Here is a 26,303-nt window from a genome sequence, read left to right on the forward strand (position 1 = left end):
TCCAATTCAGTTATTTTTATTTTTTCTCAGTTTTTTCCTGGTAATGTATAAGTAAGGAATAAGGTTAATATAAAAGCTTTTACATAAAAAATTAAATAATGTGAACTATACCTACCTTTCTATCTAGATATTTTTTAATATTGAAGACGTAAATTAAAAAATTTCGTTCTAGCTAACAGTAACAGTCAATTCACACAAGAGCAGGCTTTCTGTAACTTTCCTGAAACTGTAAGAAAAAAAAGATAGACAGAACAATAGAACTGAGCAATGCTTTTATAGCTATATATAAAACATAAAAAAGTCAATTTTGTAAATAAGCATATTTTATACTACATATTTTCAAAAGTCAGTGAAAAGCTCTTCCTTTTTATAAATCCAGCTCAACTTTAAGTCATTTCCAGTGTAAGTTCCAGCAGATGGCGCTCTAAACAGTGAAACCACTACAGGCCTAGACAAGAGAACCGGCTTGATTTTGTGCAGGAACCATAATGGGCACGCCTCCCATGCGAGAAAGATTTGCGGCACTCACTCCGCTCGGGGCGGGAACATAGCGTGTGGTTGGAGGCTGAAGAGCTTCTGTCCTGGGTAAGGAGCCTCCGTTGGAACTGGTGGATGCTGGGGGATTGCGTGGTGCCATGGCATTGCTGTTGTAGCCGGGCAGAGCTTTTTCTGGAGTGCTGGAGAGGCCTGTGGGTCTGGGTCTGTAGCTTGTGCTGCTTGTGATGATGGAGGCTGTGTCAGAGGTGGTTTGTGTGATGGGGTAATGGTGTTGGTGCTTGTGGTCAAGTGTGTCTTGAGGCAGAGGGCTGGAGCGGAGGGATGACAGCGTGCCATTTTTAGAGATGATGTCGGAGCCTGTGCCACTCTTAGCCCATGAGACACGTTTAGGGGCCTGAGCATCCTCTCTGTTTAAGAAACATGGTCAAATAAGTGTTTCAGTTCATGTAAAAATCACATTCTGAAAAAAATATAAGATACAAGCTAAAATATTAGCTTTTGATACCACTGGCATATACGATTATACTATACTATTGCTTGATACCGGTGGCATATACAAAAACTGTAAAGAAAGAAATATTGAGATGATATTTACTTTCAGTAATTTACTTCAATTCAACTTTATCTGCATGGTGCATTTAACAACAAACAGTTGCTCAAAGCAGCTATACATAAATTCAAACTTAGATCCATAATAAGCAAGCGAGGTATGAGGAAGAAATCTTGAGAGGAACCAGACTCAAAATAAAAGCACCAGATAGAGGCATTATAAATCATTACTCCACTATAACTAAATTCGCTGAAGTGTGTTGAAATGATGTTCTGTAATTGAGTACATAAGTATAAGTACAAAAGAATTAATATTTTGGTATAAGAGATATTAGTTGTCAGCTGTCTCAATTTACAGTGTATCTAGTGTATCTGTTCTTAAAAAAGCATGCAACTGTCGAAAACTATGACAGTCGAGAGTATTCTTTTGACTACTTATGTCTTTTATGGCCACTTTTATGCCAGGATTAATACTGATACAGTATTAATCTTCATATAAATTAGCATCTAAAGTAGTAGTGAATGTTACTTTATATCATTAGCCAGATCTTCCTCCGTGTCCTTTCTTCTCCTTGTCCACAAAAAAACGAGGACGATGATAATGAGGATGAGCCCCACCAGTGCACCCACTGTGGCACCAGCTATCACCCCAGCTTTATTCACTAGTCAAAAAGAACAATACATGTTTATTATTAATATTATTATTATTTTTATTATTAATATATTATATGCCAGAAGTTATATATTAGAAGTTAGAAGAATATATTATAAGCCAGAAGTTCCAATTAAAATGTATAAATATATATATATATATATATATATATATATATATATATATATATATATATATATATATATATATATATACATTTTGATTGTGCTGGACAGCATACAATTTGGCATGCAAACAGTTAAGACTTACAGGTGATGACTTCCAAGTTGATGTAACACTTGGCCACTCCGGCAGAGTTCGAAGCTGTGCACTCATACTTTCCCGACATGTTGCTACTGAGGTTATTCAGCTTCAGGGTGCCTGTAACTTCATCTGAAGGGGAAAACACTTTGTGTTTGCAATTTCTTGTACATGCTAGGAAACATTATGTTTTAATAACAAATAATTACAAAACGAATTGGTCCACTAGTGTTTAATGTTATAGCAAACACTGATGCTCTTGTTTCTGATTAAGGAACTTACTGAGATCTGGGTAGTGATAATACAGAGAGTTTGGACTGGTTTTGGCCCATTTGTATGTGGGTACAGGTTTGCCATAACTGGACAGGCAGGTAAGTGTGACATTAGCTTTAACTTCTGGCTTTCCTTCAAGCTTACAAACAGGCGTCGTGGGAGGAACTGCAAGAAACAAGGAGACAATTAGGAACACTAAAGACAGATTTTAAGATTTTAAGAACAGAATCTTTATAATATTATTATTATTGTGGACAAATCACTATCCTCATGGATAAGTGAGTTCAACACGGAAAAAAAAAAGTAAAATATTGATTGAATGAGAAAGACTATTGCACAGCTTTAAAATCCCAGCATCTGCTGCACTACACACACCAGTGGAATTGTAGGACAATTTTAGTATTCATAATAATAAATATGCAAAGATAGCAGACAGCCTTTTCATAATCAAGGACATGGTGTGTAAAAACACTGATCAAATCGAGCAAAACAAAGTGCAACACTAATCCATCTAAAAATCTGCTAGCAACACGTGTACTCGCATTATGTTTGATAAAAAAGATGCTAACCAGATAATATCTTCTATGTGCGATTCTAGGACAGAACCAAAAAGCAGGCTAAAGGAGAATAATAATCACACATCTGTTAACAATCATACATTTTACATACATTAACAATTTGTTAGAATTTTTAATCACCACATTTTTTTGCAAGTCAACATGGGCCTGGGTTGCACACCTAATTTATGATTTGCTCACAGTTGTATTATGTACTGTATTAATGACACAAAGCTACATTCTTTACCCAAAAATACAAAAGAAAGGTATAGTTAAGATTTGAATGTACATGTAATATAAATGTGCTGAATGTGCATTGCCTTCTAACCCATGCAATGTTGGGTTTGGTACAGCAAGTAGGTTTTTAGATTCCACTTTATGATCATTTTTATTTATCTGTGTCACCTGTTCCTTCTAGACATAAAAGATCTGTCTGATCACAAAAATGGTGTAAATGTTCCTTTGCCTTGTGCTCACCTAGCACATTAAGTGCCAGCTCCTTTGGTCCTCCAGGAGTCCCCTGAAGTAAAACCTGGCACATATATCGCCCGGAATCCGACTCAGTTGTGTTATTTAATAAGATTGACAAATTGTTACTGGGCATTTGATACAGGAACCCCACTCTGCCTTTATACTTTTCGCCGATGACAGGCCCATTGGTGTATGAAATGACCTACAGAGAGAGAGAGAGAGAGAGAGAGAGAGAGAGAGAGAGAGAGAGAGAATAGGAAAATATGCAAACATGAAATCTACACAATTTCTTTCTGTTGTTCCCTGTTATTATTTCTGTGCCATTTCCACATCAAACCAAGTTACAACCAAGGTCATGATTTAATGATAACTGAGACATCAAGCATACCAAGTATGTTCCGGTTTTAAACATGAAAATGCAGACACATTGCTTTTTTTTTCCCTTCAAGCCAGCTGATTACTTTACTTAAGTCCAAGGTGTCACTTTCTGCATGACCATAAAATAGTACTCACCATTTCAGGTGGAGTAGACACGTAGTTCCAGACGATGGTGGCTTGACTAAGATCACCTCCTGTGTATGAAGCCTGAAGGGTTACTGGCTGCCCCTGCATTACTACCACATTCGTCTCAGGTAACTGAAGCTGGGTCAGAAAACCTAAATAAAGAGCAAAGAATGATGAGATGCTGGATAAAACAAAGACATCGAAAAAAACATTTTACAGATTATTTGCTATTATTCTGATAAATGATTCAAACCAAATCATAAAACCATTTCAAATGACATTCAGGAGCAGAAATAAGCCAAATAAGCTTTGCCGTTGCAAAAAGTCCAGCCTGAATCACATTTTACTTTATTGTTTGTTGTACATTTTTATGACAATCATTTTTATTCTACAAAAATAAACAGCGCTGTTGCCACCTTCCATTATGTGCATTACAAAATCACGTATTGCATTGCACATCAATCACCACATGAGGGCAGCAATTAGTCAACTCCCCTTAGCTTTCCTGACATATTAGCTCACAATCTTCTTTGAAGCCAAGCATAGATTCATACACAATTTTGTGTATATATGTGTGTATGTAAAAAAAAAAAAATATATATATATATATATATATATATATATATATATATATATATATATATATATATATATATATATATTTGATCTCTGCACTACAATTATTGTATTTATATCAAACATACCTTAAATTTTAGACTTCACTTGGTTTCAGACATTTTATGGACGCAAATTCACACTGTGCTAATACTGTCATGGAATAAAAAATGTTGGACACAAAGTGTTGGACATATTAAATTGAGATTCTGGTACATATTCACATGACTATCACATACATGAGTGAAAGCTGATGTGGTCTTGTTCTGCTGTATTCCATAAAGCTAAAATTGTAACATGTTGGTTCTGACATGCTTATCTGCTTATCCTGGTTTTTGATATGTGGTTCTTAAGTTACTGTCTGGCCATTTTTCATCTGACCTGTCTCTTGAACAAGTTATACAAGTTATCATTTTATTTATATATATAAATCATGCAAGTTCAAATACAATATACAAGGCAAATTTTATTCTTAGTCATGGAACGTTGACTCAGTGTTTAGCTCACAGGTAGATATGTCACCTGCCACAAATACAGCAGAGTCATAATCCCAATTTGTACAAAAGAAAAGTAGAGTGTCAAAACATGATAGAAACTTTTGAGTTCACGATGATTGGAAAGTATAAAGTCAAGTGTAAGACATCTGGCTAATCCTAAAGCTATGAATGATCATCCATTATCACAGCTCTCTAATGATACATCACATCAGTCTGAGTGCGAATCTAATTTACTCCCATCTATAGCATCACATTAGCTCATCTAATGACCCACAAAATGACTTTTGGTATTTCAATTTCAGTCTGGCTCATAATCATGATTGTTTTGCCTAATGTAAAAAAAGCATAGCAAAATCCATCTTTTACAAAAGTCTCAGTGTGCAGTTAATGCATTTCACAATAATATATAATAATAATCTAATGATATAAAATCTAAAACTGCAAAACTCTGCTTATAACAGTTATTTATTTCACTGTTCTGATTCAATTCTATCATCAAAATTATTTTATAATATCAGTGACATACCTAAATGAGTGAGAGAAAATGAATGATATATTGCATATTTAACACTACATAAGAGCCTTAGATAAACACAGAAAGACAGAACAGATTGCAAAGTAAAAAAAAAAAAAAGGAGAAGGAGAAGCTTCTAAAGCTGGCGGAGAAAGATAAAGATGACGATGAAGAAAAATGAGTGTGTTCAGCGGTGAGGATGACATAAAGTGAGATATGTGAGCCTGGTAATTAATGTGGAGCGAAGGACATTTTGTGGTAATCTCGTGTATAATGGAGGATTTCCCCCCCTCGCTATGCTCCACACCGAAAACGTGAGAAGATAAGGACTGCAAAATAGTCTGCCACTAGGAAAGGAAATGAAATAGAGAATGAAAGAGAGATTTAAACAGAGAGAGAGAGAGAGAGAGAGAGAGAGAGAGAGAGCTATCGTGCTATCTGCCTATTCACCTTATGATATATAGTTGCTAGACAACTCACAGCAGCAGGTGGACTGAATCTAAATTACATTATTGACATGAACAGATTACTTTTAGAGTAGAACTAAAACTTACCGAACTGTGCTAGAAACATACTGCGAGAAAACAAGGATTAAATCAACTGTTTGACAGATAACAGAATTTCTTTTTGGTCTTAAAGAATTCTGCCACATCACCACGACAAGGCAGAATATTACACCAGCTCTATTATCCCCTTATTAGTAACCCAGGAGTTGAGGCACTTTTGTTATATGTATATATTTGAAATAGATTTCCATTTCTATGAACCACAAAGGTAGAAAGACAAGTTTGGACCAGACTGGCTCACCTACCTTCATTAGGCAGATCTCTTTAAAGAATGAAAAAGCAAAGATATCTTATTATCAGATAAACAGAAGAGACCCATTTGCCACGCACATAAACATAGAGATTATAGACAGTACAGTGGGACAGTTCTTCTGAGATATATTTAAGAGGCTCTAGTTTAATTGCAGGATAAGACCATTCAGGAGGAACTGTGTGTGTGTGTGTGTGTGTGTGTGTGTGTGTGTGTGTGTGTGTGTGTGTGTGTGTGTGTGTGGCATGCAAGAGATCAGATAAGCATAAATTTTTGTAATAGTCAGACGCTAATTGAAGCAGTACTGAATGTGTACTGAAATCTGAATTTGTATTACACCAGTACTGCATGTCACACTAACACCCGCCCAAACTTTTCTCTGGGTTACTACCAGGCTTCCAACAATCAAAATTTATGATACACTGTAGATCACCCTAGACTTGCAATGTACAGACTTGCATACACTAGCAATCTGTGGTTTAACTGTACAGGATTCTGAACTTTAGCCATACAGGCTCATCAATCCTACTATCACTACTATCACTAGAGTAAATGGTAAATTCCTGAGGTATTACAACACTGTACAGCCAAAGGATTGATAAGGGCAAACTGATCTACATGGAAGTGTGGAGCTGCAGGAATTAATCCTTAAACCCCTGTGTTCCTGCCCCCTCCTTGCTTCCTTTGAGGAATGACCTGCACTTTGAGATAAAAACAATGCCTGGGATATAGGTTCAAAAATAGCAAGCGGCACACAAAGACCCATACATACACACAGCCATAGACACACCCACGTAGATAAATAATATTATCATATAACAGAAGTTTCCATAACTACTTCTCAAAAACACTAGCAACACTAGTACTAGCCCAACTTACCTGTAGCGTTGATGTTCCCCAAATTAAACAATAAAAGACTGAAAATATTACATTGTCTTAAACGTATAAAAACAGCTACATTTTAAGAGGAATAATGTGCAGTAAAAGTGAGTAACTAAATCACACACAGCCTCAAACAAGGTTCAATGTGTCTTTTTTAATAATAATATAATAATAATAATTCATTATATTATAGGTGCCAGTATGACTGTGGAGATGATTCACTTCTGAGACCATTTACAGCAATAATTTCCTTCACCTCCTGAGTTTCTCAGAAAGTTCCTGTATGGCTGCACAATGGTTGCCTTGCAGTGAAATACTATTGTCCCTTCTCTGTTTAATAGTTTTTCTAGTGTTTCTACCTCCCCATTATTTATTTCTTTAGTCTCACTTTTACCTCTTTCATTCTTATTCTGTACATCACTTCATACTTCACACCATTATCTCACTGTTAAACCAAATAATATTTCTAATGTGCTGCAACTAGTCCATACTGATTTAAAACCTGGTCAATTAAAACAGAATTAAATTATCACATGTACATGCATTGAGTATATTAGATTTATATTTTTAAATGAACTTTAATGGTAACATCATCATCATAACACCACATGACTAATTATTTTCCTACACACAGCTCCTGCAATTAAGTGACTTCGATAGGAACTCTCTCAGACATAAACTGTAAGAACATGCATCCATGCTTGTGTAAAAACGACAGCTTTCAGCTCAGTCTGTAGAACACTGGAGAATGATGCAGATGACACAATCCACCCAGGATTAAGATGATGAGTTTTGCCCGGATTACACCATGAATTACGAGACCCACCAAAATGTGATTATCTTGAGCACACAGCCTTAAACCACACATCGTGCACAGAAGAAAAAGCCTCCATTTATATGCTAAGCTTTTAATGTTATTTAAAGAAACAAAAATCTCAAATAAGAATATAGGATCCACTATACGTTCAGATGGTTGATAAAAGTTATTTTGCCAAAATAATCCAAAGTGGTATAGTGTAATGAATAACAAAAATAGCAAAGCCAAAGCAAAGACAGGCCTGACATGATAAGGATAGATTATATTTGTATTTATAATCTCACAGCATGTTTCCCACATGCTGTCAGATTGATTAAGGGACGCTTGTGAGTAAAACATCCGTCCTTCAGTAGTTAGTATAATTTCTCTGTGAAGCCTGGTTCAAACAAACAACTGAACAAACAGATGCTAAAATTCACTAAGAACAAGCCTGAAAAACAATCCGAAGTAGGCTCTAGAGAGGGTAAAAGGTGAAAGGAAGGAAAGAAAACTTTCAGAGGTTCAGTGGTGACCGGAACTGTGAGGTATTGTGCTTGGCTTGATATAATCAGAGGTTGTTGTGTTTGAAGCTGCTTAGTATGTGACTTGTGATTAGCTCAAAGGTCGACAGAAATAAACAGAAGAAAAGGATGTAGCTACTGTAACATGTTCAAAAGTAACACGCATTTCACTGACTAGATTATGATTTTAAAGCCATTTTGTGTTGTATTTGCATTGTAATGTATTTGTATTGTATTGTTTCTGCTGTATCCCTGAATGAATGTATTAACAATTTGCTGTACAGTTTAGTGAAACAAAGCTCCATTCAGCAGCATGCAATAATCCCTACACAAAATAATGTTTTGTTCTGGTAAACAGTAAATGATGATGTACTGTTTATGGAAGAATACCAATCTTTTGGCTGTCACTATTCTTGGCTGCATTCCTAAAGTGGCAACTTAAGCCAGACATTATTGACTTAACCCCGATGACATGACATAATAACACAATCTAGATTTAAACATAGCAAAACAGAAAGAAATATGCTCCTGACTTACAACAATATAAATCCTCTATTTAAACATCCATTTAGACAACACTAATGCAGGTCTTGATTACATCTGCAATTCAAATTAATATTGTTGAGATCATTTCAATACCTTTAATTTCAAGAGACCTAAACTGAAAAATGCAAAAGTCATTTAGAGCAAAAGTCATCAAAAACTGATCAGGTCTCCATCCATGTGTCATGAACTCTCATCTATTATTAATCTCACACCTTTATAATGAAATAATGAGATGCGCTTCTGTCATGGAAAGGAAAATGGTAGTATAAACATGAAAGATATAATGTAAATAACAAACATAATGATAAAAATGTAATAATGGCAAACACAACAACAAACTAGAAACTAAAACTGGAACGTAAATAGTGGTGCTAAGACTTAACAAGACAAGCAAGTATGATTAGTGAGGCATGAGAGCTGCTGGGGTTGAATATCAGTGTAGTTCTGCACCCAAAAACACTTTCCTACAATGATCACTCTTTAATTAGAACTTAGTAATAATTTTCTTGATTATTGGGCCAAATGCTGTCCTAATTATTTGCGTTATACAATAAGAATTGAATTTTTTTTTAACTGAATAAAACCAAAAGCAGTAGTGCAAAATAAACCTTAACAGCTTTTTAATAAAACATGTAAAAGTGCTAAATTGTTAACATTTTAATAGTTATGAATCTTATACTTTATTGCTAAAGGATAGTTGCTACTTTCACCCTTATGAGAAGACAAACTTTGATGGAAACTGTGTCATATTTGCAGCAGAATATGCTCTAAACATTGCAGTCATGTAAACTTCACTCTGGGTTTCCTACAACAAAGTGTGAGCTCATTGTTATTTACATGAATTCAATTTTGTCAATAAACTTAAACAGTCCAGAGCAGTATAAGAATTTATTTTTTTTGCCACTTTATATTTTATGACTTAAACATGGCTCAAATATAGCTATATAAACTACTTGGAACTGCTGATATATAAAACAAGGTCAAAATTGACTTATATAACTCTTTGTTTAGGTGCTCACTGTATGTTGTTGTTGTTTTTGCCAGGTTTAGGTTTGTATAGACTACACTGAATGTAACCATTTCCTAAAATTTCCCAAAACAACTTTCTATTTTCATTCTGTTTTGCCAACTATCTTGATTGATTCTTGTGTGGAAAAAGATTTCACTGCACTACAACATAGGCTGGGTTGTTATGGGAAAATAATCAATCCCAGGGTGGAGTGATGCTGCCCCAAAAGCACACCATAAACAGTTTTATTCCTCTTCTTCCATGGCAATTTGTCAATGTCCTTCTTCATTACAGAAAAACCTTTTCATTGTATTCAATTATAGTTATGCTTGTTGTTGCAGAATCCTTAAGACTTATACTATAAAAGCTATAAACATTTGAGGATTGTCATGTTACTCAGAAACTGTAAACACACAAATTAATGCTATGCTTTGTATCATTAAAAAAACCTGAAGGTACAGGTTAGTGACACTGGAGACTCGTTCCCTTATTGCTAAATATATGTTTCCTTACAGAAAGTTTAATTGATTTAGACATTCAAACAAATGCATTTTTACAAGTGTTATTTCTCTTGATGTAATACAAGGAGGCAGAACATACAGTCTGGCAATGAGGTAAGTTATTCAGTCATTCAACATGTCACAAATGTCCATTAACAGCTTAAACAAAATGTGTTTACTTTCTTATCTGTGTGCATTGAAGCAAGGTGAAGTCAAGTCAAGAAGCTTTTATTGTCATTTTAACCCTATAAAGCTGACGCAGTACACAGTGAAATGAGACAACGTTTCTCCAGAACCCTGGTGCAACATAAAACAACATAAAGCTACATAACAGAAAAAAGGACTAGTAAGTTGTCCTAGCCACATACAATGCATTGTATGCAACCTAGTGCAAACAGTGAAAGACGAAAGACCAGGCAATACAGGACAGTGTGGGACATATACACAGAACACATTATAGCGCTGGCCATTAAACCTACTGTATAATGTTATACAGTACAATGTGCAAAAGAGAACTATAAACAAGATTGTATTTGTAAACATAAACAATGTTGTGCAAAATCAGCAAGAGCAGCAATCAAGAGGTGTGCAAAACAGCATGCAAACATTATAATACGATTATAATATGATATGGGTGGTGATAAAGACATGGATGTGTATGATTAAAAATTAACACTGAGTGTGTGTTGAGTTCAGGTTGTAGCAGTCAGTAACACACAGTTGAATAGGTGTGTGCGAGTTTGGTACAGTTCTGTTCTGTGTGTAGAGGAGCCTGATGGTTTGAGAGAAAAAATTGTTGCACAGTCTGGATGTGATGCCTGAATGTTTCAGAACCTCTTTCCTGATGGCAGGAGAGTGAACAGTGTGTGTGTTTTCCCTCAAAAAGGCACATACACATAATATACTTCTGACTTTAAATATGCAGGAAACTCACCTGAAGAGTAGGAATGTCAATGTTCCTTAGTTGAAAGAAATATTGTAAAGAACATAGTAAGGTATCTATAAAACAGCTTGGGGTGAATCGGGTTTAAATGTACACAGGGGCAGGTAAGTTGGTCCAACTACAGATCTTCCAAAATAAAATAATCCAAATCACATACAAGAAACGAAACTTGTGAGCAAATATAGGTAAAACCCAGAGTAACAGAAATGCACTAATGATACTAGGAGGAAGGACTTCTACTGCAACATCAGTGGCTCAGCAAACACAAAGACTGGAGAAGTCAAACTCTCAGGAGCTGCTGTGACGAAACTGTGAATTTCAGGTTATTTTGGTCTGACTTCCATAATATTTTTTTCTTGAGAGTTCACAGATTGTGCTGGAAGCATTCTATTTCCTGTTCAAGTGAGCATGTATGAGGTAATGTTTAGTGAGATTGTATGAGTAATTTAAGGCATACAAATGAAAAGACGTGTAAGTCTTAAACATACACACCTCCTGATCTTATCAAATTTCATAATGGTCAACTATGTGTACACATAGCATAAGGAGAGATGACCAAAAGCATGTGAGAAAGGACAGTGTCTTTAGTGTTTTAACACTGCTAGGTTTCTCTATTTCCACTTGTCAAAAAATACTTCAATTTGTTCATATGACTAAGTGACAAGAAATGTTCATTTACTTCGCAGCATTTCCAAACCAACTAATAGCTACAATATTACACAATAACTATTTTTGGGGCATTCACCCATACACAATGTGATATGACATCACAGCTAAGCACCCCACCTTGTATTGTCTTTCCCTTCTCAGACACAGTGAAGGCAAACAACTGAGGCTACTTAGTTAACCAAGACTGATTAGTGTTGTTATAACCATAGTGTGCATAAAGAGTTTTCTTTTTTTTTTTCATATCAGCAAATAACCCTCTGGTCAGCAAAAAAAAATGATTTAAAATGAGAAACACAATTTCCATCCTCAGCAAAAACAATGTGTTTATAATGACATGCCAAAAACAAATTCACTGTCATTAAAAGCCATTTTGCCATGGCCTCTAAAACACTCAAGTTTGTCTGCAAATTTGTCTGCTCTTGTCAATGACACCTGCAACAGGTTTTGGTCAAACTGAGGTTGTATTTTGGGTATGGCCTACTTCTTACAAACCAACTAACGCAATACAGACTTATATCAATCGTCTATATGTGAAAAACAAGGTGTAGACATTTTAGCCTATGCCTTTTCAAAAATCAGAATGTCACTGGCCCAGTCAACAATGACACACTCTCCACAACCACAACCTCTCATTTAAATGCCTACAGCCCCAATCTTGTCTATCCTATAATCCAACAACTGCAGACCTTAGTCACACTTAAATACCTCCCGTTCTTCTTATACATTACACATTCTCTATAATCAAACTCATTTCTGCAGCCCAAACTCAAACCCCTTCTATTCCACAGTCTTTAATCCAATCTACAATTCCTTAAACCATCTAAAGCCCCTTCACCAGAGTCTTAAAAACACAACCCACTACTAGTAAACCTGTGTGTTACTGCCAACATCATGATTCAGGCGGATTACAAACACGCACACTAAAACACAGCTAACTGTACATAATATATTCTCTAAATACTGCTCACTACTGCCTTTGCCACAGTACTTCTATAACATACATATATATGCATAAATATAAATTAAATGTTTGGTCTGCATTAACAATTTCTGTATTGTATTATATATTATACATGTATGTATTATACATTATACATTTTCTTCTTTTGATGCTATAATGGTTAAATAATAATGAATAAAATTATATGTAATCCCCTTTCCATAATTTTGATGTAATTTAATTCTTGTTACTAGAATTTCTGCACCACTCAAGACTAATTTTTAACCTTGACCGCCTGAATAATATTACAACAAACAAAAATTATTCACTGAGTTTAAATGTTCTCATGCTAACAGGAAAATAAAGTGTTAGATACATTGATCAGATTTTAGACCATGTTTATGTACAGGCCCAATCCAAAACATTTACATATTGATCTACTGTTTAAACATTCAAGTGTTCTCTGTTTCTCTGTTATTGGAGTTTAAACTCCCCCTGCTCATGGTAACATGTGTGAGGCTATGGAGATACAAGTCACTGACCCTGGGATCCACACTACTGTTATTTTGTGCCTTATCTATGACCACTAACCTCAGTGTGTGAGACAGGATCCACATCCTCCTCTCAAAAGAGCCAAAGGAAGTGACTTCAGGCCAAAGGAAGTGACTTAAAAACAACATTCAACATTCAAAAACTACATTATCATATGCAAAAGCTCACTGTACCATATAAGTTCTAGGTCGCTTATTCTCATTGATTCTGCAGTAGATAACAAAGAATGGGTAATAAAGTTAATTAATAAATAAATATTGTTTAAAAAGTCTGATTAAAAATTTTGTACATAAATGTGTTTTGCAATATGTTAAGCATTATTCTTAAAGTTTTTGTAGACATAGGTTATATTCTAGCAAAGAAGGGACATACAGTATTATAACCAAACACAATTTTGTAATTAAAATTTTCTATTTAGTCCAGGGCATTGTTTAAGTATCACTAACAAAAATGCATCAGTCAACTAACATGACTTGAACACTGAATCCCATGAGACAGCAGACAATAGTCCAGGTTTGCTGGACCCAACAAAGCGCCTCTTTACTGCTCTGCCTACTCAGGATCCAATAACAGGAAAGATGGGTGGGGGCCAGGCTAAGAGAGTCACATTTCCCGCTATAATGAGACAACATCCGAATCGAATACTGACTAAATATTTATTTTCTTTCTTTTGGAATGCAAAGTTATTATACTTGTAACTATGGGAAAATTGTGTAGGTTTCCTGTTTAGTAGTAGAGATTCCTCTCTCTCTCTCTCTCTCTCTTCAGATAATTTCGAAACCAATTTGTCAAATTATGGACACTTCCTCTATCTCAGCCATTCGCCTGCACACATTCAAATTACCAGGCCCCTAAAAAAATGGGCTAAAATGTATTTATTTACTTTGCAGCATTATCGAGGTGATCTGGGAGCAGTGGAATTGTTGGCCACACCAAGGCTTATCAGGGAGTGGCAGGCAGCTGAAAGAGGAAGTAAAGAGGAAAAGAGAGGAAAACCACAAATTTCCTGGAGATACACAAAACCAGAGATCCTCTGCAGTCTTTAAGCATGCAAGAGATTTTTTTTTTTTTTTTTTTTTGCCACTTTGAATTCAAAAGAAAACATAAAGGATATCGCTGCTAAACCAATGTAACTTAGTACACAAAAAAACCTTAATGGCCTGTCAGCAAGTGCAATAACAGCTGTGCCTCCTATTGTATTTCTTTAAACCTCAGCACTTATCTGTATGTTTTCAAACAGTCATCTCTCCCTCACACACATACAGGCACACACAATATTTAAGATGAGCTAGCATTTATTACAGCAGTTACAGGCAAAAAGGCCAGATTCACTGAAAAAGGCATAAGAATGAAAATTAATACAACAAAATACAACACAAGGTAGTTTAATTAATTACATTTAACTTATTTTGAAGCAATATCCTCCCTTCACTCATCTGACACACCTTCAGGTTCTTTTTAATGGATTCCCCATATTATTATACTATTAAAATGCTTAGCAAACCATAATGCAATTTTTCAAATGATTTACTTGTCTTGCAAAATCAAAGCAATTCTGCAGGAATACTCTGAACACTACAATCTGTACTGTGTTGATGTGAAATACATGATAACGCACATTAATCATATTGAAATAGCTTTGCTTGTAAATGCAAAAAAAAAAAACAAGTAAGAAAATTATAACAGAAACAATCCCAATGGCAGTGCTTCCAAATGTATAATGCATCATAATCTTCACATTCATATGATAATCATGCAAATAAATCTAATATACTTTATATATGCTGTTATAAGCCTACCAATGTTGTTATTAAAATGTGTTATAGACACAAAGAACTGCAGTGTATATAACTTTTAGATAACACTGCCAGAAATATCAGGTGACATTAGACAAAGTTATATTCTAAACAGCTTATGAGTTAAAGGATATTGATTTCCCCCGAATGACACGCTACACCCTGCATGAACGTTAGACTGAGATTCAGGAAACAAAATCCAATAATTAAAATTGACAGAAATTTGACAAAATGACCAGCTTTTAATTGGGGTTTAAAGTGGTATTGTAAACCAAGATTAAGGGAAGGGTTTAAACATCTGTATCATTTGGGTTTATTTATGGATTATGGGGGGAAAAAAGGAATTACAGGAGAATCACTCCTTTCACATTCTCCAAATTCTCATCCTCAATTTCAGCAAACATTTGCTATCATGTTTTGTTTCCATTATCTATAGCCAGAACTGATTCTGTAACTCATGCATTTCTCATGCACCTTCAGCTGTCATTCTACTAATTAACATTTTTTCCTTCAACTTCAGGGCTGAAGTTTGGTTTTATATAAATATTTGGTTTTATATATATATATATATATATATATATATATATATATAAAACCAAAACTAGAAAAAAATATAATTTTGTCACAATATAACAAAACTGTTGCCACAACCTCGATTTATAGCGATTTCAAAGTCTTCATTATTTTGTACAAATCTCATTTCGTGCAAATCCCAAACTAACGCCTAAAGACAGTCATCTGCACTGCTACTGTTTGTCACATCCACATGCTAATCCACATGATAAACACCGTGTGACCACACAGATCCAGCCTTTGATCAGCAAGGAAAATTATGGACATGATAAGGTGTGTTTGTGTAGAGAGGGGTCTTTCAGCAACCGTATCCTTCATCTCAAATTCTCACAAACATCTTTGGGAAAAAATAAAAAAACACTTATATCCTCAGAACTGAATATCATTGATGGCAAAATGGAGGCATGTATTAGCTGAAAACTGAAATGTGAAAACCAAAAGAAAACAAAACTGAAGTCTGAATAGAAACGACGGAAAATAAAGAATTATTATATTAAGAAAAACTTGATTAATTGGTGCTATTTGTTATTTCTATTTTGTATACAGAAAAGTGTTGTACAATTTAATAACTTAATAGGTTATAACTGAAATAAATTGTCTGAGTCAAATGCATTTGAAAGCGATTCCTTTTCTTTTGAAGCGTGCAGCCCTGTTGTCCAGAGAAAAAACACACTTCAGCATCTAAATGTGAAGTGATCACTACAGTCTCGTTACCTTATCCTACTCCTGGTGACCTGTCTCCAAATTCAACACCTTTTCTCCTACCTTCTCAGATCTCGCAGATTTGAAAAGACAGACGTGTAAACCAACCTGGATGCTGTACTGAAAGAACTAGGGAAAACTAGTTTCTTACTCTGTCATCCCAATATTTATTTCACTGTTGTATTTTTGCATAATTTCTAAAACTGCAGTAAAACAGGTAATATATATATATAGCAAAACTGTAGAATATAAAACATCATCAAAAATTTACATTTTCATATTGCACATGCTGGATAGTTCTATTTCATCTATTTCCAGTGCACAAGAAATAGCCAGTAATAGGCAGCTCTGTACACTGAAGCACATTCTGTGTGTTTGCGTCAATAAATCCAACATGAATGTGAAGAACTGAGATTAAGCCCCCCAAGACACCCACCCTAAAACACTCCAGTGACTAAAGGAGATAGAAAAAGCAGGGGGAAGGGAGGATAAGTCTGTAAAATCACCCAACCAACCAGACCATGGAGACACTGATGCACACACTCTTTATGATAGACCCCCACTTGAAACATGCTTCTTTGTCCTCCTTATATTAAAGCCAAAAGCTAATTTACTGATACATGCCCTCATAATCCCAGAAAAAATCCTCACCAGCATGATTAAGTTGACAAATCTCTGCAGAAAGCTCAAGTAGAAAGCAAATAAATAAGTAAGCACAAGTCTCTCATAAAGGAGGCACAAAAAATCTGTGACATATATCTCCACATTTTTATGGCAGATTTTAATGACAAAGTGTTTTACAAATGTCAAATATGTACACTTCTCCATAGCATGACAGCATGAAATATCAGTGGTTATATTAGTGGAAATACTAGAACAGGACAGTTGAAGATTGAAAAAAGCACCTAGTATTTTTCCAATAATGTTCCTGCTTTCAGCTGACAGCACTTCAGTGAAATACAGGTACACCTTGTTGATAAGTCAGACGTGACTTGATTGAGCTGAAAGAAAGACTAACACAAATAACCAGTCGCAGAAGTCCCCATCATGTTCTTTTCCAGGTTTGAATAAAATGTTTCACACCTCTGTCAATGCATTAGGCTTTCTTCCCATTCTGATGTCTAGACTTTAACTGAACCTCTTTCTCTGTCTCTACAGGATCTTAAACACTGTGCTGCTGCCACATGATGAGCTGATTGGATAACTGAATGAATGAAGTGTACAGATGGCCCTGTGGATAGTGAGTCGATATATATGTCAAATACAAATTTCAAATGACAAGAATGCACCTCAGTCCAATACAGGATTAAAACAGCTAACATTCCACTGGGAGTGATTTCAGCTGCAGAGCTGATTTGGAGAGACTCATTAACATGCCTTCCCTCACCTTCGCCGACAGATTTCTCAGCTAGAGCTAAGAAATCTAAGGGTGAAACTGTTCAAACGAACATTTCACAGATTTTTCATCAAGTGCTCAATTATGTATAACACAGTAATTAAGGCCCACATTACGATAGTGTCAGGAAAGAGACAGAGAGAAAGGCCTGATCCTGACAGCCGAGGCTATTTTTAAAATAAGACAGGAGAAAATGAGCTCCCTGCTGCCGCTTCCTGCAGATTATTCCAGATCACAGTGCGGAAATGAACAGCCAGCGACAGGTACTGACAGCGAGGGAATACTAACCAATCTTATGGCTTTAATGCGGGTCTGTATAAAGTTCTACATCTGGGGACTGGAGGATTATTGTTTTTATGCGTGTCTCTGCAAAAGTCAAAAAGGGAGGGAGGGTTGCAGGAGGAGGATACTTATTGGTATTCCCATTATGATAAAATGTTGGAAAGACACATACAGAGATGGGAAATGACACTGATAAGAATGCACAGTGGGAAGAACGATATGGGAATGATGAATGGAATCAAAGACACCATAAAAGTGAGAATTGTGTGTGTTAGGGAGAGAATTCAATCTGGAATTGCTATGTGGTCCCACCAATAGCTCCCAAATGAGCTTAAAGCAGTGGTGTGTTATGTGAAGGATATGCTCGTGTTGAACTGCTGGGAAAAAATGGAATGAAGAGGGCAAGAATCTGCTTTAGGCACAAACCTAGCATCTGGTGTCACACTTAATCAACTCATACGCACTTGCTGATCTGCGCAATCATGCATTCCTCTTTGGACCACATCTACAGGAGATTTACTTTGTGTATAATAAGTACATAAATATCATAAATACCAATAAACAGTTCTAACTACAGTAAGCAGAAACACCTCAGAGCACACAAGAAGGTATACTGTGAGGCAGGGGGGCTACAGCAATACAATAACACATCATCAACATCAAATGTAAAGCATCAAAACCGTCTTTTAAAATATTGTGGGCTTTTTTTAATCTTCACATAAGACAAAATCTTGGACAATTTTTGGAAGATTTGGATATCTTTTCTATGTTCTAGAAAAAAAGCCTATGTAAAGACAAATCTACACCAAATGTATATTTGTTGAGCACATACTTAACAAATAAACAAGCTAAACACACACAAAAAAGCATAATTTTCAAAAGAAATCTGTTAAAAAACAAATAGCAATGTTTGAAACATTTAATCCATTTCCACAAAAAGGAGAAGGGTGTAAAAGCACAGCTCATTGCCAGAGGCAGACTTTAAAGATCAATGCATTTTAGCACCATTTTTCTTTTTTAGGGCATTGTCCACTTAGATAGTGACAGAAAGGATTTTGTGTGTTTTGGCACTGACAGTGGAAATTACATTTGTCCATTAAATGAATGTGTTTTTTTTTTTTAGAGAACAATTTGGCCTCCCAAGTGTCTTGATTGAATTATCATTTACCCCTGTCATGCAAAATAAGTAATCATCCTTAATTCGCTGAAAACTTGTCAGGGGTCAAGACAACATTACAACAATAAAAATTAGAGCATTGATTTCTGTCTATTTCACCTGGGACTGTGAATCTGCCCCATGCAAGCATGACATCATCCCAGTGCACATCTCCAAGACATATAACAGCATTCGAACGAACAATAATCTTTCATCAACTCTCTGAAACTGAGGCGCAGGTCTTATAAACACCAGGGCGTAATGTAGAAGCGTTAGAGCGGAGATCCAGTAATCACAATGTGTGAAGAAAATGGGAGTGAAATGACTGTTATAGAGACCAGAACAGAGGCCCAGGTTCAGAATGCTCAAGTCAGTAATGGTTTCTGTGTATAATTATGTATAAACCTCTTGGAGATGGTGTGTGTGTTTAGTTTTCTAGACTGGAGCCAACTATGTATCTTTAACATTCTACTCCATGATGCTTTAACACAGAAACTGACAGGTGAACTGAATCTCTCTCCATCAAGCTAGTGACACTGTGACCCTGTGGACTGGCCACTTTACCCAGAGTACCTCATGATTAGTGAAATAGTGGAATGCTGACATTAATGAACATTGCCTTTAGTGGCACTGCAGGCTTCTATCTGAGCAACACAATGTCTTTTTCCACATGACTGACTATAAAAACACTCCATACAACTCTACATATATAACCGCTATCCGCAAAGCAAACGGTGGCAGTATTAATAGTGTAACAGAGTGTGTTAAAATAGTGCAATTAATTGGAAATTAAAACAAAACATGTAATAGACACAGGGTGCACAATGTATTCATTCTGCTCATTGATCAGCTCAGCTGGCTTACTGAAACATTTGCAGTGTGTATAGTGTATTTGAGGATAAACTAAGTTAAATCTCGCATTTATTGTAAACATTGCAAAGATCTTGCTATCCCGTAATCTCAATGTTTCGCCTAAAACCCAACGGCATTCCAAAGTTCACAACAACAAGGTTTTAAATCTTTGTCCAATATTTATTTATTGCTATAAATTATTTAATATATATTTATTACTTTTTGCAAAATTCGATTACGAGTTGTTAAGTAGGTGGAGTTGCAAAAGATTTGCTTTTATTACTACCGTAATTTCCGGACTATTAAGCACACCCATATATAAGACCTAAATTTGACAAATATTTTTATTTTGAACAAAAATAAGCCGCACCTGTCTATAACCTGTCTATACTAAAACTAATGAACTTTACACAGGCTTTAACGAAAGACAGTGTCTGTTACACGATGTAACGGGTGAAATGTTGTGGCTCCTTTAAGAGCAGAGCGACATTTTGGGAATAGCCTGCCGCCGCATTTTTCCGGTATTACTGCATGTGTGCAAGACCGAGGATTATGTCCTTATTATTTTCTGATGCTCATTTCTAAGTTTCTTCGAATAACCCGTAACGCTGTTGCCAAGAAAAATAAAAAAAGCACTAGTTTTGGAAACCTGTCTGTGCTTATATGTGATTTCTGTTGCAACTGGAGTTAGCGGGCTCTCCCATGACCCAGACTCAATGTGTTACAACAGCTTGTATCTAAACAGTAGCCTACCAAGAAAGTCATTGTTCAATGTCTTCCTCCTTCCTTTCACAACTATTTCTCTCGGGAGTTTTTCTTTTGGCATTGTCGTGTGTTTAAAAAAAAAAGTTTTTTCTCCTGATGCCGTGCAGCTCAGAACACAGGTGAGGTGTGTTTTTTTGTTTCCGTTCGGAAATTTCATTGGTCTAATGTTATGTCTCTCAGTTTTTTGGCTTGAAGTTTGTGAAACCGGGAAAAAACTCCATAAAAATCCATAAATTAGCCGCTTCGTTGTTTAAGCCGTTGGTTCAAAACGTGGGGAAAAAAATAGCGGCTTATAGTCCGAAAAATACGGTAGTTTACATGCACATGGACACAAATTGATGTCCCATGCGCATTTAAATCTAGGCCTGCTTTGAAAAAAAAAATTTGAACCTGAAAAACACACAAGATTCTGCTTCAAATTAATTATGAGGACATTTAAAAGTGTCCTTACATTTCTTTTACTGTGTAGAGTTTTATGCTCTAAGCACCAATAATTAGGAGGATATCAGAGAGTAAGTTTTTTTGTTTTTTTGCTTACAAAAAAGTATCTGGCTGCTGATCATGTCCTGATTTCAAACAATAATTATAATAAAGTGACGGGGAATTAGAGAGTTTCATCCAAGAAAGCAACTATTTTATCTACACAGACATGAAATTCCTTGTACTAGTAAGGTAATATGGACTAATGCAGATTTAAGTGTATGTTTTTAAGTTCAGACAGTATAAAGGCCAGTGTACCACAAAACTAGAGACTTCTGACTGGAATCACTCTGACGACACTGATGACTCTGGAAATGTAGTCATCAGTGTGTAGTGAGCTTGTGTAGTCACCAGAGCCTGAACTAGTGTATTTGATGCACTGATAAAACAACTAAGGACCCTACAGAAATACACCCCAAGACCAGATACAAGTAATACCCCTTGCTTATAATACTCCTTTATCTTTAGCACATATATTTGCTATGTCAGTAAGAGGGTTTAATGCCATGTACTTGGTTCAACATCTGCACAGCAACTTTAGTGGTGATAATGAATCTGTCAGCAGCAACAGTGAGATACAGTACAAACTCATTATATCTCTCACACTTCCGCCGCATAATCAGCAAGACAAATAAGATTAATTGTGTGTGTGTGTGTGTGTGTGTGTGTGTGTGTGTGTGTGTGTGTGTGTGTGTGTGTGTGTCAGTACACAGACCAGGAAGAGTTTTGAGAAAGTAGCCCACTGGTTTTCTCATGACCCCTGTCCCATGCCGAGCATGTTCCTCTAGGGACACAAAGCACAGAAGGAGAGGAAGAGAGAAACTTCACAGATACATCCATACATGGAACATCCTGTCATTAGATTTAGCCCCAGATTTTTCACTTATACAGTAATGTCTTGAGAAGTGTGACAAATGTTTCAGATGTATTTTCTCTACAGAGCAGTATTTACAGCAAAACAAATACTTCATTTTAGTTTACTCAGCTGAAGTTACCAATAGATCAGAAAGGGCTTCTACTCAAAACCATGTTATGCCATGTCAAAACTATAAATGGGGAGGATTACAAGAACTGTTAAAATGCTTTCTAATATATACTTAAAAATACCCAAGCCATCTGGCTCACAAGAAAAAAAATGTCTGGTTTTATGAAGAAGCAGTATTATTGGAGTCTATATTTGTGAAACTGCATTGGTCCACTGACCAGCTGTCTTCACTCATGGCATGGGTTCCTGGCAGAAGAGTCCTGGGCAAGAGCCAGTTCATATTAAGTTAAGAAATAAGTAATTATAGATAAGGAGAGGCTGGTACAAGGGAGTGCAGCCTAGACGCTCCCATAGCAAGCATTCTGGTATTTCTCGAAATGAGTGACAAAGGAAGAGTGAGCCAATAAGATGTTCCATACATGAAATGAACTTCAAGGTCTGAAAAAAAAAAAAAGGTTCCTGCATCTGGCATCCTAAAAAAACAAAGTTTTTAAAATAAAAATAATAATTCCTTTTTTTTATTAAATGTGATATAGCAACCAACTATATATATATATATATATATATATATATATATATATATATATATATATATATATATATATATATATATAAAACATTTACATTAAATTTTTTGTAAAAAAAAAAGTACCACTATTTTTTCTGTACTCTAACTGTTTACCATTATTGGGCATTACTGGTCAGGAAATCACATTCAAACTCGTGTCCAAAAATAGTTATAATATATCTTTAAGCACTGATGTGATTCTGATTAACCCCAAATAAAGATCAGAGTTTTGACAGCTTTGTAGATTTAACTGTAGAGAAGTATTGATCAAAAGAGAGGAATACAAAAGAATGTCCAAAACCTCAGATGAACTATAGAACACCATAAAAGCCATCATCAAAAAGTGAAGACAAAAGGGTACGACTATGGCATTAAAAAAGAAATATTAAATAAATTCAAAAAATGTATGAATCATTTCCACAAAATGGCATCAGGCATGCAGTGTAATCTTTGTTTCAAAGTATATGATGTACAAATATAAATTGTAACATACAGTATAATCACAGAGATAGGAGGAGGAAAAAGGGGGTGGGTTATGGAGTAAATACTGTCTGTTTTTCAGAAATACTGCACGTCCCCATTTTTGAATTCCCAAACTGGACATTTTATGTTGTTTGAAGGTGTAATTGGGTTGGAAATATTGCTGCAAACCTGGTCAATTATATAATAAAATTAAATACAATTAAAAAATAAAATAAAATAGACCACTAGACTGTATGCTAAATTATTCAATGGTATATCTTTGATGTCTATTACAGGATGACTAACAATTCGCTATAGTTACCTGTAGAAAGTCAAATGTGATTTTGTCAAATGTGAGTTAAAATTTGCTTTCAGCTACAGTATGTGGTTATTGTTGTCAGCCTGCCCCAGCGATATCACACACTGCAGCTAGTAAACTATGAATGTAAACAATATCAAAATTACTGCCAAATCAATCTGCAGCCTATAATTTGATGTCATTCTCGGGTCATGCAACATTTCCATAATCGAATGTCTAATTTTCACCAGCTATTAAAAAGTAAACTAAGGCAAATTCTAGGAAGGAAAGCGAATAGAATCCAGCATTTACCATCTCTGCCTGTTGCTCAGAAACAATAACTTCATATTTCAGTTCAAAATAGACACCCATTATTTGTCCAATTTCCTGCATCCCAACAGTCATCACAGTGACGATGGGCTTCCTTCCTCTCTTTCACGATACTATTATCCTTGTTTCCGCTCCAGAAAACAGAACAGTTTATGAGAGGACACATCTGCAAGTTACTAAGTTAGTGTTTGTGCATTTTTGTGCAGATAACAAAGCCAACATCTGCCAAGGTCAGGATTCATTGCTCATTTATTAAAAAGGGAAAAAAATTCTGTTTGAATAAATAAGTATAATTTAATAATCAGTAATAACAAATGTCTCATTCAACCCAATCATTTTTTGTTTTTAATGCTTTCTGAACTTCGCACTCTGTATTTATTTACATAGGCTAAGCAAACGAGTCCTTGAGTTATACTTTCCCACCGTATTCATGAAACCAGAGTGATATGGCATTGTGATTCTGTGCACAGAGATGTTTTGGTAACAGAGACTCATATGGGTGTCCACATAGTTATAACTTTCATCATGACGGAGCAATGCAGCGGCGTTTTTTCTAATGCATGGCAAAAATGTTCGAATATGGGTGCAAATAAACATCCTGGATTGAACGATTTAGCAGGTGTAGAGAAAAATGTATATAAAAATATACAAATAGCTGAAGACATGTTATAGATTTATGTAATAGACTAAATTAAGCCTTGTGAGATGAGGAGCTGCCCTTATCTTTTATACATTTAATAATAACCATGACACGATAAAACTTGCTTTCTGACACACACACACAAAAACGTGATATCAGTATACATCCAACATTTTATTTATTCGTTTTATTCAACTCAAGCACAAAACAAACACACACGAAGCAACTGCATTTCTTATTCTGTTGAGACACTTTTTCACAGAAATCACTTACATATATTTAGAATTGAAATCTAATTTTGTTATTGTAAAAAAAAGTCCTTTTTTTATTTTATATCAGATTCCAAAAATCTGTTGGTCTCTGTCTAATATTGATCCTGTTTATCATATCAATGCTATTTTTATTTAATATTGATGTCATACTGGAAAAAATCTATATAACTAGTGTGCCTTTAACATTTTAACAAGTCCTCTTATAGAGTTAAGCTTTCAAATTATATTATATGGACCTTAAGTTAAAAATATATATACTAAATGTACTAATGTTTTTAGGGTAAACACAATCCAGTGATAAGGACTGGTTCAGTAGCCTGAGTCTGGGAGTGTGGGGGGAAATAAGAAGTTGGCGTCGTCTCATTATAGTTAATACCCCATACTCAAGTGTATTAAACAAGATAGTTATTATGTTAATTATAGTGAATTAGTGTCCTGCCTACTCCATATGAGTGTATTCAATGTTTGTTCACACAAAAAGCTTGATATTGATTTAAATAATTTTTTGTTTTTTTGTAAGAAATTCAGGGTAACACCTACCTGGGCAAAGGCACAGCAGCGTTAGAAAGGACAGCAGTGGGTCAAGTTTCTCCCAAGTTCGGCTCTCCATTTCTCCGCAGCAAAAGTCCCTCTGTCCCTCTTTTCCTTCTGTTTTAATGTCCTCGTTTCTTGGAGTCCTCCAACCTTGTTATCTACAAATAATTTGCTTTCGGCGACAAGTGGCTCTCTTCCTGTGGGACTCCGCGCTGTTGAACAGGTCCGCTGCTCAGTGCGGGGAGCGGCAGTAAAATAGATACAGGTATATATAAATGTTTGAATCCTCAGTGAAAAAGTCGACAGCGAGCCCCAAACTGTTATCCACGCACTCAGAAACAAATAAACTGCAGCTCTGTTCTAATGGTGTAATGTGTGTGTTTTTTTTCTTTATCCTTGCAAGCCAGGAGATACGATAAAGCGGAGTTGATAAGTGCAGTTACAGTGAGAGTAAATGTTCCTGCGCTCTGTGGACGAGAGAAACGCTGCACCTGCCTACTGAGGCCACGCCCCCGAGTAGCTGACGACATCAAAGTCCGCCTCTGCTACAGGTAGCTCCGTTTACAGATGAATAATAATAATAATAATAATAATAATAATAATAATAATAATAATAATAGTGTTTTTATAATCTGTTATAATTATGA

The 26,303-nt window shown here is 35.5% G+C and overlaps 1 protein-coding gene and 1 long non-coding RNA gene across 2 annotated transcripts in view; one reads left to right on the plus strand and one right to left on the minus strand.

The window, feature by feature from the left end:
• esama (endothelial cell adhesion molecule a) lies at positions 1–25,790 on the minus strand. Its single transcript, XM_046861115.1, has 7 exons — positions 25,663–25,790; positions 3,775–3,917; positions 3,268–3,463; positions 2,243–2,398; positions 1,970–2,092; positions 1,577–1,709; positions 1–905 (listed from the first exon to the last, which is right to left on the minus strand). Exons 1-7 carry the CDS (start codon positions 25,730–25,732, stop codon positions 449–451), a joined length of 1,278 nt encoding a protein of 425 aa, XP_046717071.1. The 5' UTR covers positions 25,733–25,790; the 3' UTR covers positions 1–448.
• Positions 17,788–26,303, plus strand: part of LOC124393361 — a 25,527-nt gene continuing 17,011 nt past the window's right edge. The window contains exons 1-2 of the long non-coding RNA XR_006927313.1: positions 17,788–17,876; positions 25,643–26,207. This is a non-coding gene — a long non-coding RNA (uncharacterized LOC124393361). The remainder of the gene's footprint in view (positions 17,877–25,642; positions 26,208–26,303) is intronic.

The sequence above is a fragment of the Silurus meridionalis genome, chromosome 11 (genome assembly GCF_014805685.1).
Source record: "Silurus meridionalis isolate SWU-2019-XX chromosome 11, ASM1480568v1, whole genome shotgun sequence".
In the NCBI taxonomy this organism is placed as follows: Eukaryota; Metazoa; Chordata; class Actinopteri; order Siluriformes; family Siluridae; genus Silurus; species Silurus meridionalis.

Excerpts from the sequence above, each read along its gene's own strand:
- esama (XM_046861115.1), bottom strand. The coding sequence starts at position 25,732 with ATGGAGAGCCGAACTTGGGAGAAACTTGACCCACTGCTGTCCTTTCTA. Across the intron at positions 3,464-3,774 it reads TGTCTACTCCACCTGAAATG|GTCATTTCATACACCAATGG; the intron begins GTGAGTACTATT and ends CTCTCTCTGTAG. Across the intron at positions 906-1,576 it reads GATCTGGCTAATGATATAAA|AGAGGATGCTCAGGCCCCTA; the intron begins GTAACATTCACT and ends TTTCTTAAACAG.